The sequence below is a fragment of the Pipistrellus kuhlii genome, unplaced genomic scaffold (assembly GCF_014108245.1).
Source record: "Pipistrellus kuhlii isolate mPipKuh1 unplaced genomic scaffold, mPipKuh1.p scaffold_m20_p_152, whole genome shotgun sequence".
Taxonomy (NCBI): domain Eukaryota; kingdom Metazoa; phylum Chordata; class Mammalia; order Chiroptera; family Vespertilionidae; genus Pipistrellus; species Pipistrellus kuhlii.
Genome location: NW_023425463.1, coordinates 78,761 through 90,301, shown reverse-complemented (window position 1 = coordinate 90,301; position 11,541 = coordinate 78,761). Strand labels below are relative to the sequence as shown.

The 11,541-nt window shown below is 56.3% G+C and overlaps 1 protein-coding gene across 5 annotated transcripts in view; it reads left to right on the top strand.

Moving 5' to 3' along the window:
• Positions 1–477: 477 nt before the first annotated feature.
• PPP1R37 (protein phosphatase 1 regulatory subunit 37) overlaps positions 478–11,541 on the top strand; it is a 38,255-nt gene continuing 27,191 nt past the window's right edge. For 2 of the 5 annotated variants that reach the window (XM_036439412.2, XM_036439411.2), the window contains exon 1: positions 481–1,085. In XM_036439412.2, coding sequence (XP_036295305.1) covers positions 881–1,085 — 205 coding nt within the window. In that variant the 5' untranslated portion in view covers positions 481–880. Of the gene's footprint in view, positions 1,086–11,541 lie in introns of all 5 variants that reach the window. The other 3 variants (XM_045582245.1, XM_036439410.2, XM_036439413.2) reach the window with 3 other exon arrangements.

Sequence of the window (11,541 nt, the reverse complement as noted above, 5' to 3'; positions counted from 1 at the left end):
ATTCCTCCTGCTTTTGGACTTCCTTCTTCGCCCACCCATCCCCTTTTAAAATCAAGGCTATGCTCATACTTATTTTAGTTCATAAACTATAATTGTATCTTATACAACGCTATTCAGCTACAGAAAATTGTTGATGAAACTGCAGTCTGCAAGTGAAAGGCTACAGACCAGCAAGGGGGCAGAAACTCCGTCTCCAGGTAGAGGATCCCTCCGTCAGCATCCTTTACCAATACTCATATTCAACAACTATCACCTTCCAAGTTCTCCACTCCGTCACCTCTCTCCTTATGAGTTGGTCTAGCCCGGTGCAGCAGTTGTTTCTTTTTATCTTTATCAACCCCCAGCCCTTAGGCGGGGTCTGAGCTAGTGACGAAAGTGTGCGAGCCTGAACCTCAGCTATGTGGCCGGAGGCGGGAAGGCGGGGTGAGGGCGGCTCGGGTTCGCGCGTGCGCGCTGCTCCGGGAGACGGCGTCCGCCTCGCCCCGCCCGCCGCGCTCTGCAGTTCCGGCTCTGCGGATTCCGTGCTCACGTTTCTTTCTCCCGAGGCTCCGGCTGCCTTTGGTTCTCCCGCTTCAGCAGCCCGCGAGGCAACTCTGATCGCAGACAGCTCACATAGATTTTTCTGCTTTCCTTGGCGCGCGGTGGGCTCACCGGCCTTTAACGAAAGTGCGGCTGCGGACAGGCAGGCGGGCGCGGAGCTCGGGGGAGGCGCGCTCGGGCTCCCGGTGGCGGCGACGACTACGACGACCAGGAAAGCGGACGGAGGCGGCGCTTGAAAGAGCGGCGGAGCCCATGCCCCGAGACGGCGGGCGGGCCCGGAGAGACAAGTCCGGGGCCCGGGGCATGTCCCCGGGGCCCCCGTGAGGACGCGGCGGCGGCGATGGAGAACCCGCCGCAGGAGGCGCCGCCCGGGCCCGGCGGGGACGGCGACGCCGCCGAAGAGGCGCCCGCCGAGGCCCAGTCTCCCAGCCCCGCATCGTCCCCGACCGATGGGCGCCTCAAGGCTGCGGCTAAGCGCGTCACGTTCCCCTCCGACGAGGATATTGTGTCCGGAGCGGTGGAGCCCAAAGACCCTTGGAGACACGGTAACTACAACCAAGGCGAGGGGGCGGCGCGTGGGGGTCTCGGGAGTCGGTGCAACGCCCGGCACGCAGGGGGTGCTCAGTACATGGCTCCTAATGATGACTTAAGGTGACAGCCTTCAGGTAGAGATGGGATAGCTATTGGGCTGGGAAGGTGAGATGTAGCTCCTTTATACCCACCCCCCACCTCCGCCTCGATCGTTTCAGGAATTAAAACGACGAGCAATTAAAAGAAAGTTTGGGAAATCGGAAGGACGTTAGCCTCTGAGTTCATAGTTCCCCCCAGAGAAGGATGGAGAGAGCTATCGGGAGGGAGAAGGTCAGCATGGGTGCTGAAAGCGCAGGTGGAGAAGTCTGATGGGCCATGGGGATGAAAGCGGTTAGGTTTCCTGGTCTACAAGCCCGGCGGGAAGAGGAAGGGAATACGTCGGGACTGTGGCTGTGGAGGAGGCGGTAAATCCCGGGGTCGGGAAAAGGGAGTCCAGGTAAACTCCCAGAAAAGGAGCAGAGGTGGTGGCCCATTTGGGGTGGGGGAGATAGTCAGAGGTGCTAGATCTTGGCATGAAGAAGGAGAAAAGTCACTCCGTAGTCGTTCAGGCGCAGGGGCCTGGTTATAGAAGGCTCTTCTTTTTTCCCAGCCGAGAAAGAATTGGGGAATCGGAGCTGCTGGTCAGTAGAAGGTGGGAACATTGGAGAAGGTGGGTGGCTTGAGGTGTGGGAGAGGAAGCAGACCTTTGGATTGTAGGCCCCTGGAGAAGGTCAGGTCAGCGTTGGCACTGAAAGCGGCTCGCCGGAGGAGTGCTTTTCGCACAGGCTGGGAAGGTGGAGGGCAGCGGTGAGGCTGAGTCCGTGTCTGCCGGTGAAGTCTGTCTTGCTGGGGCGGAGAGCCCGCAAAGAGCCCCCGGCTGTGCAGAAGTTGCTCTGTTGGCCCTGGGGACAGAGGAAGGGCTGTTGCTAGTCTGTGGCAAAGGAGGGATTGATGGTGTGATGAAATGTGGAAGCTGAACACACAGGGAGTCCACCATCAATGCCAGGGGGACTCTACTCTTAAAGAGGCAGGGGTTAATTTAAGATTCTTTTTAAAATATATATATTTTTTCTTGATTTCAGAGAGGGAGAGGGAGAGAGAGATGGAAACATCAACGATGAGAGAGATTCATTGATTGGCTTCCTCCTGCATGCCCCCTCCTGGGGATCAAGCCTGCAACCCGGGTTTGTGCCCTTGACCGGAATCGAACCTGGGACCCTTCAGTCTGCAGGTCTACACTCTTATTATTCACTGAGGCATCTGGGTAGGGCGTAATTTAAGGTTGTTGGCGTTGGAAGCCAGCCAAGTTCTTGGGTTCTGGGCCTCAGGGATAGGGGTCACTTTTGGGTTGGAGGAAGGGAAGAGTGAGAATGGGCCCCGGCTGGAGCATGGGATTCAGTCCGGAGAGCTCAGAGCAGGCAGGGGAAGGCCTGGGGGGACAGCAGGGTGGGGAAGAGCAGAGGCTCCAGTTCAAGTCCTGACTCTCCTTTACCCGCTTCGTGACCTCAGGCCTCAGGCTGGTAACCGAATTCCTCTGAGCCCCCGTTTCCTCATCCGTAAAGTGGGTGATAATACCCATGCCTTCTGGCTGGGGTGGCTTTGTCCTATGAACCAGGAGGTCATGGTTCGATTCCTGGTCAGGGCACATGCCCTAGTTGTGGTCTTGATCCCCAGTTAGGGATGTGCTGGAGGCAGCCAATCAATTATTCCCTCTCATCATTGATGTTTCTATCTCTCTTTCCCTTTCCCTTTCTCTCGGAAGTCAATAAAAATATATTTTTTTAAAAAACAACAACAACCTCTGTGCCACAGGGTTTAAGAGAGGAATAAATCAGATTGTGTGTGAAAAGTTATTGGCCAAGGTGAGCCTTCATGAAGCTGCAGTTGTTATTGGTCATTTTAGGGGCGAAGTCAGTTGATATTGGCCATTTTAAGAGTCAGGCTAGAGGAGTTGGTTCACAGGGTCGGGCCTGGATGTGTCTGCTTTGCAAGCGTCCAGGAGAGGGGCAGAGATGGGACTCGTGGGCCTGGGGGAAGATGGCCGTTGGTGGACCAGCGGGTTGTAGTTCACAGGGTCTTGGCTGGGGCTGCAGGGAGCAGTGGGTGGGTCTAGGAGGAGCGGGCGGAGATTTTTGGAGGTGATCCGTCAGCCGTGAGAAAGCAGGGGACCCAGTGGGAAGGGTGATGAGGAGTAATCCTGGGGCCTACTGTGCTGACGTGATTCCAGGGCCAAGCGTGAGGGAGGAGTTGCTGGGTCTGAACTGGGAGAGAGGTCATTCGGAGGCTGTTCCTCCATCCTAGATGGAGACGTTGCCGGGCCCGGAGGTGCAGAGCACCCCTGCCTGGGAGAAAGCAGCCGCGAGGAATCGGGGCCCAACACGGGTGCCTGCTCAGCAGAGCCTCGCCCTGCGGAGACGCTCTGGCCCCTGGCAGCCTCGGGCTGGGGTAGAGGAGGGCTGGGAGGGGGACCAGAGTGCTGGCCCCACTGGGTGGGAGTCCGGGAGGTGTCTGCCTGAGGGCAGGACCCATCAGGCTCTGCCAAAGCCGGGGCTTTCTGGAAGTGAGGTGCTGTGGAGGAGGGAGATGTTAGGGAGGTCCCAGGCCTCCCAGAGAACAGAGTCCTTCCCTGGCTCCCATCTCACGTGGTGTCCCCCCCACCCCCGTCCCGGGGCCTGCTTGTTTTCTCCCTCTACATGATACACCCATGTTTGTTTCACGTTAGTGGTCTCCCCCACCAGAATGGGAGAGCAGACGTGTCTGTCCTCGGTCCTTCGAAGAACATGCAGCGGTTACGGTTGAAGGAGAGCTAGTGGGCACGAGTGCAGCCGTTCTGAAAGGGGGAGGCCCGGCCAGACCAGTGGGCTTCCAGGCCTCCAGCAAGGCACTGGCTCCTGCTCAGCTTGTTTGTTTCCTCATCTGGGAAACAGCGGTCCCTGCCCTGCTGACCACCCAGGAGCCTGAGCCCAGGGATGAACTGGGGAGAAGGTGGGGTGGAAACTATGAGACCTGCCTCAGTGCTGCCAGGCTGGGCATGTGTACGCTCTGCTCTCCGCGGAGGGGGAGGGTGTGGAAGTGGGCACCAGAGAGGAGGGGCTCGCTGGCTGCACCCCACCCCACCCTATGATTCCAGCTCTTCTGAGGGCCGAGGCCAGACTTGCACCGGGAACCCTTCTAGATCAAACTGCAAGAATGACCCAAGGCTCAGCTGTCCCAGCTGCACGCTGTGCAGGGAGGCGTGGGGCTTGCACGGCATGTGACACTGGCCACACAGTCTGGGAGCTTGTCTTCTCTTCCCTCTCGTCCTACCAGTGACTCACGCACCACTCCCTGACCTCCAGCCCCGGAGAGTCAGTCCTGCAGTGTGGGAGGGGGTACTGCCACCGGGAAACTCCTGGTGTGGAGCGGAGGTGTCTGCAGGTTGAAGGGCCCAAAGGTGCAGCCACCTGAGCTTGGGAGGGGGCGGGGGAGGCGGTGGCCATGTTGTTCTTAAACGGGGATCAAAGAGAATGGAAGTGCCTTACTCTTTGTTCTTATTGAAACCTGGGCTGCAAATTTAGTCCTCGAAACTGGTTGGACAGGTAGAAATGACCTATTAGTGGTAGAGAGAGGCCCTTGGTTAAAATTCAGCTCATTTGTGCCGTGGCTGGGTGGCTCAGATGATTGGAGCGTTGTCTCGTACACCAAAAGGCTGCCAGTTCGATTCCCAGTCAGGGCACGTGCCTGGGTTGTGGGTTCTGTTCCTGGTTAGGGCATGTGCAGGAGGCAACCGATCAGTGTTTCTTTCTCTCTCCTTTCCTTTCTCTAAAAATCAATAAATTACAGCAGTAACATATTCAGCTGAGGATTAAAACATTGGTTCAGCTTGTTTGAACATAAGTGGCGTTGCTGGGGAGTGGGGAATGGGGCTGCGGGGGTGGCTTGGACGCCCGGCACTGGTACATTGGTACATTGACAAAGTCACATTGGCCATCAACAGTGTGACTTTGGGTGTGATTTTTCTGTCTGTAAAATGCAGCTGACAACAGTACCTCATAGGGTGATGGAAGGATTGAGTAAGATAACAGTCCTTGGGTGAGAAAGGTGAAGGGATTAAGCAAAGACAACAAAAAAACCTCGTAGACAACAGTATGGTGATTCCCAGAGGAAAGAAGGATGGGGGTTAGTTAAATGGAGACGTGGCTGGGGGTGGTGAACACACGATATAACATACAGATGACACATTATATGAAATCTATATAATTTTATGAGCCAATGTCACCCTAGTAAATTCAATTTTTTAAAAAAGATAAAGCCATAGTGAATGTTCAGCAGATGCCTCCTTTGCATCTCTTGTCATTGCCCCACCTAGAGTCTCTAACCCTCCTGCTGCTGTCCCTGACCTACTCCTGTGAGATGAGTGCCCCAGCCATCTTGACTGGGCATGGAAAGACATCCAGCCTGATCCTATCTGTTACAAGCTGGGTGACTGTGGGCAAGTTGCCCAACCTCTCTGAGCTGAAACTAAATTAGCATGCCTGTATCATCAGCCTGAGAGCGGCTTTAAGGGCACCAAGATTCTAATCTGGAAGTGTTAGCCCCAGCCTCTCCTGGTACCAGCTGATGACGAGTCTCAACTCCTCCCTGAACCTTAATCCCCTCTGTAGAATGTCCCCCGCCCCCACTCCAGCCACTGCCCTGTTGGGACATGACCTGGTTGAGGGTGCTGTGGTGAGTGCCTGCTCCGCCAGGCCAGCCAGGCCCTTTGCACACTCAAACTCAGGCAGGCTGCCCTCATTCCTTCCACCAACTCTCTATTTGTGTCCGCATCATATTTCCCTCTTCAAGGGCAAAGACTGTGTGAGAGTCACCTCTGTGACCTCAGTCTGGCCCACAGGAGGGCTCAGATGCTGGACGAATGGCAGAGGAATGAGGTTTGTCCTTCTATCCAGGGTGGTATTTGGGAGAAAGCTCATTGGTGTAGTTAATCCAGTCTGTGCCAGGACAGGTGCCCTTCTTTAGAGGTCTGCAGGCCGGCTTTGGCACCAGCAGGAGCCAAAAAGAGCATGCAGATCTGGCGCACAGTAGGCACTCAGCAGATAGTCATTGAGGGAGGAGTGTGTGCGTGTATGCATTCTGGAAGTGAGGCATTAGTCTTTCACTGTCATTAAAAAAAAATTTTTTTTATTAATTTTTTACAGAGAGGAAGGGAGAGGGATTGAGTTAGAAACATCGATGAGAGAGAATCATTGATCAACTGCCTCTTGCACACCCCCAACTGGGGATGTGCCCGCAACCAAGGTACATGCCCTTGGACCGGAATGGAACGCGGGACCTTTCAGTCTGCAGGCCGACACTCTATCCACTGAGCCAAACCGGTTTCGGCTCACAGTCATTTTTAAGAACCGTAGAGCCAGGTGTCTTGGCTGGACTGGCTATAAGAGGCAGTCTTGGGATTGGGGGCTGTTTCTGCTGCAAAGCTCCCCAGATTTGACCATCCTGTGCTCAGTGGTTCCTTATTCAGCTCATCTGGCCAACACTTGGTTCCAAGTGGGCCTTTTAGACCCCAGTTCAGGGGTGGCTGGGGTTAGCCTTACAGATGTGGGTTGGAGCAAATTGAAATGTCTGACTTGAGATAACCATAGAAATTGGAGTTGGGAAGGCAGCCTGGTGTGGTAGAGCGGAGAGGGTCCAGGTTGAAATCCCTGCCCTCTGCATGACCTTAATAGTCACCTCTCATTGCCTTCCAGTGCCTGCCACTGGACTAAGTGCTGTTCTTCCCAGTTAGTAGATGAGGGAATGGAGTACAGAGAGGCGGAGCGCTTACCTGAGGTCAGAGAGCCAGTAAGTGGGGGAGCTGGGATTCAAACCCAGGCTGGCTCCGGAGCCTGCACTCTTGGCCCCTGTGGACTGAAGCTCTGTGCTTTGGCTGCTGCATTCAGGCTGCGTATGGTGTGCTTTCTTCTTCTATAACCCAGCACCCTTTATAAAAAGGAGGTGACAATTCTGGCCTGGCAGGGATGAGAAACGGACCGAATCAAGGGTATGGCCCAGTAGGCACTCAGGAGGTTCACTGTGGTTCTTGGACAGGTGTCCTGCGAGGTTCCTACTGTGCTATTCCTGTGTCCTCAGCGCGGGGTTCTTGTTTGACCCTTGGCCTGAGTTCTTACTGTGCCGCACAGTGCCGGGTACGCGCTGGGTGTTCAGTACGCCCTGCTGACTGGGCAGTCTGGCCCTGCAACAGCCATTCATTTAGCGAGGTGAGGCCGTGCCAGGTGTGGGGCTGGGAAGACAGGCCGAGGCCCTGTTCCATGGAGTGAAGGAGATGCACAGTAAACAATTCCAATAAATCACAGCGCCCCGGACTCTGTTAGGAAGAGCTCACGGGTGTATGCAGGCGGGCAGGGCAGAGGTAGCTTCCTGGAGGAAGGGAATGGGGTCTGAAGAAACCACAGGAGTTAGCCAGGTGAGGAGCAGTGGAAGGGTGTGCACAGTGTTGGAGGCGGAGAGAGCTAGTGAGGTGAACAGAAAAAAGCCAGCCGCACCGGAGTGAGGGATCTGGAGGTGGAGGCAGGAGGGTCGGAGGTGAGGCTGGAGAAGGTGGAGGACCACCTGCCAGGTGGGACCTCCTGGCCTGAGGATGGGGGACAGCAGAGGGTTTTAAGAAAGGGCATACCTGGTGTTTTTAATAGAACCTTTGGGTGGGGGGTGGCAGAAGTGGGGTGAGACCGAGGCTGCGAGACCAGGGAGGTGGCCATGGGCCAAGAGCCTGTAGACTCTGGGCCGTGTGGCCCTGCGTTGGCTAGTAGCTAACATTTGACTTCATTGGTTTATTCATTAGGTTTAGCTGAATTCCTCCTCTCCTTTCCCCTCCTCTTCCCCCAGAAGGCTTTGCCATCACCAGTGTTTTCGATAACACTCTAAGGTGACAGTTTTCCCCATCCATTCTCCCCTCCCTTTCCCCCTGGTCGGTTTATCCTGCCCCCTCCCTCATGGGGTGGTGGGTAGCACGTGATGCACCACCTCCTCCCATGTGACCTCAGCTAGTGGCTTTGCCTGTGTCATCTCTTTAGATCCCATACTTCCCAGGCCCAGGAAGCAATAAAAAACAGTCCCAGACCCTGCTGGGGTCTTGGCATAATATTGTATATCTAATAGTTATCCTATTGCTCTTGTAAAACCCAGGGAATTCTGAATTTCAGAATATACCCGGCCCAGGGTTCTCCAGTAGGCAGTTCTTGAATCTGTGAGTTGGTAGAAATATGATAGGCAGCTGGGGGTTCCTGCTTTGGAATTTACTGGCCACTCAGCTTCACTGCCTCAGGGGCTTGTTTGTGAGGGATTGAGGATTATTCCCTGCGTGCAAAGCAGCTGGAACACTCACTAGCTATTGCAGGCACTCAGGAAGGCCTTGGTCAAGTTGAATGAGGACAGCCCCTGCTGTGAGCCCGCCCTGGCTCCCTCTAAAAGCATGGCAGCCTCACCTCCCTGCGCCGGATGGGACAGGAAAGCACTCCGCCCGGTGGGACCTCCTGGCCTGGCTGTGAATCATCTGCGTGAACGCGGGCATGTCCAGAACCTCCTGGCCACATGGTCCTTGTGTGAGGCCATTCGGACAGAGGAGACGTCTATTCCAAAGCTTTCTGACTCCTTGGGAGGAGCCTGGCCTTCGCAGCTGGGAGCACACCGGGACTCCAGCCTCAGGCAGGTCTGGTGGGGATGCCCCAGGTCCTGCCTGTCACTGCTCCCAGGCGGGCACCGCTGCTGCTCACCTGGCCTGACGCTGCCGGGCTGGTCATTGCCTTGAGGCAGCTGGAGGAGAGTGGGCAGCTCCCTCTGGCTGAGCCCAGTGGGGCCCGGGGGGAGCTGCACAGGAAGCTGGTCTGGTGTTTCATTAGTGAGGGAGAAGGGTTCAGAGGCATCACCACGCTTTGGTCCTTTCCCTGAATTTGGAAGGCCGTTCCATGAAGGCAGGCCATCACGGTTTAGCTCAGTGTCCCCAGAATCCCTCAGTGCCCCGCACTCCCCAGGCCCTCACAGCGGGTGGGGTGGTGGATGGAGGTACACAGAAGGCACTCTAAAGTTACCCTCTGTAGCTGGTTTGGAGCCAGTGCCTCAAGGTGGGGGTGCTGGTTTGGAAGTGTCTGCTGACAGCCACTTGGCTCTGCGACTTGCCTGCCTCCCTCTCCCTCTCCAGCAGAAGCCTGGGTTTGGAGCTCTGGTCGGGTGGGCGGCCTCTGTTGGAACCCTTTGGGATCAGACTCGTGTGCCACCTTCACACCCACTCTCCCATCTCCCCACAGTCTTCCTGTCACACCAGCTGCCATCACCATGTAGTGGGAGAGCTGGTGGCGTGTGCCCCTCCCCCCTGTGCAAAGCTAAGCACAACCGAACACACTGGGTTCCTCAGAGCAGCATGGCGGGCGGGCTGCCGGAAGGAAAAGGCACACAGGGGAGTGGCCCTGCGGAGGGTCCTGCCCCCAGTCCGAGGTGATGGTGGTGGCGGCAATGGCGGTGGTGGTGGAGCCATTGTTAGGAAGCTCTTACCAAACCCGGTCTCCTCACAAACATTCACTCATTTAATCTTCCAGCAGCCGGAGGGGACAAGCCAAGCCACGCTCAGGGTGCCTGGCCACACAGATAGTCAGGGGAGAGCCGTGGCCAAAGCAGACGGGATGGTTTTCATCCTGTTCTGGTCCTTCTTAACCACAGGAGAAAGTCCATACCCCAAGGCAGGTGGGAGCCCTCCCTTCCCACTCAGCTGTCCTTCCCCTCCCACTCCAGACCCATCGGTGATGGTTCCTGCTGCTCAGTGCGCCCTTTGCCAGTCCCCCTGCGTTTCCAGACCAGCTCCTGCTCATCCCCCTGCTGGCTCCTGGCACCTCCTCAGCGAGGCCCTCCGGAGGCCCGAGTGCTCCCACGACACCTTCCACGCTGCTGTTATTTGTTGGGTCCATCTCCCCCCACTGGACCCAGAAGCTCCGAGAGGGCCTGCATCTTGTCCATCCGGCTCCCGGAGGAGGCAAACCACTAACACGCCAGGCACCTGTGACACCCGGGCTTGTCCTCAGAAGGGTTGAGTGCCAGGAAGAGAGCAGGAGGATGTCATTCTTTGGGTTATTTGTTTACGTATCCATTTCTTCATCCATCCCTTACTGACACACCCCTGTTTGTCTGCTCTTCTCTGCTCTGCCTGTGACAGGTGGAGTGCTGACTGCTCTCCCTGCTTTGTGGTGCTCCTTCTGCGTTCTTGAAAAGGCAGACCTCCTCTCCTGATTCACATTACACTTTGTGCCCCACACCTAGTCCAGGGTCTCTGCCCCGGCTTTGGTGGCCCGACCCCTATGGTCCTCACTGACCACGGCCTGGTTGACAGCAAGTTAAAACGAGGCCCTGCCCTCCTGCAGCTCGGGTCCAGAAAAGGTGTGAAGGGGGAGGGGGACAACCAGTCTGCCTCTGCTGTCCCCTTGTCTGGGCTCCCAGCCCAGACAAGGGGACAGCAGAGCTAGTCAGCCTGGTAGGTAGGTGGTAGGAGTGTCGGACTGGGGCACAGACCTGTCTTTGCTCTTGACTTGCTGTGGGTTGTAGGCCAAGGCACTGCCCTTTCTGTGCAGCAAGGTGGTGTCTGAGGCCCTGGCCAGGAGGTCAGGTGGAACATCATGATACACCCAGGTAGCCGGTTCAGTCCCTGGTCAGGCGCACGCAAGAAACAACCAATGAATGCATGAATAGGTGGAACAACAACTTGATGTTTCTCGCAAATCAATAAGTAAAATAAAGATGGCGTCTGAGGTCCTTTCACACTGTGTGTGTTTCCCCATCTCTGCATAGGTCACACCCACAAGTTACGGGATTGAATGGGTCCTAGGACCTCCTCCCCTTCATGGGGTGGGGCTGAGAGAGCCTCGGTTCTGATTACTGATCGGCCTTCCTACTTTTGTGACAGGTGACCTAATTCCCTGTCCCCCCAACAGCAAGGTGTATCACAGGAGGAGGTGGAAGATGTCAGTGGTGTCCAGCCTCCCAGCTCAGGCCTCCCTCCTCTCTCCTCTTCCTCCGTCTCATTCCTTGACCTGTACCTGCCTTCTTCCCCAGGCTTTGATCCTGGCTTCCTATCCTATCTCTCCCCACTGTGATCAAAATGGCCAGAAAGTGTTGTGTTTCCCTGGGGAGCCTCCTTCCTTGCTAGGCCTGGGCCCAGCCCTCAGATTTGCAGTGCAGAGCTTTTCTGGGCTCCCCAGTCCTGGCCCTGGGAGGGCAGGGCTGGAACTGTCTTGACACAGGGCATGTGCTCAGTGAGTGTCCTTCCATTAGGTTGGAGGTGGGGGGTGGGTAAGGGTAGACCCCTTTGTGAACCCTTCCTTGACTTCCCCTTTCTGGCAGCACCTGACCCTGACTGGTCCTGGGGAAGACGTCCTAGGCAGGTTGGCCCAGCGGGTGGAGCAGGCCCAAATG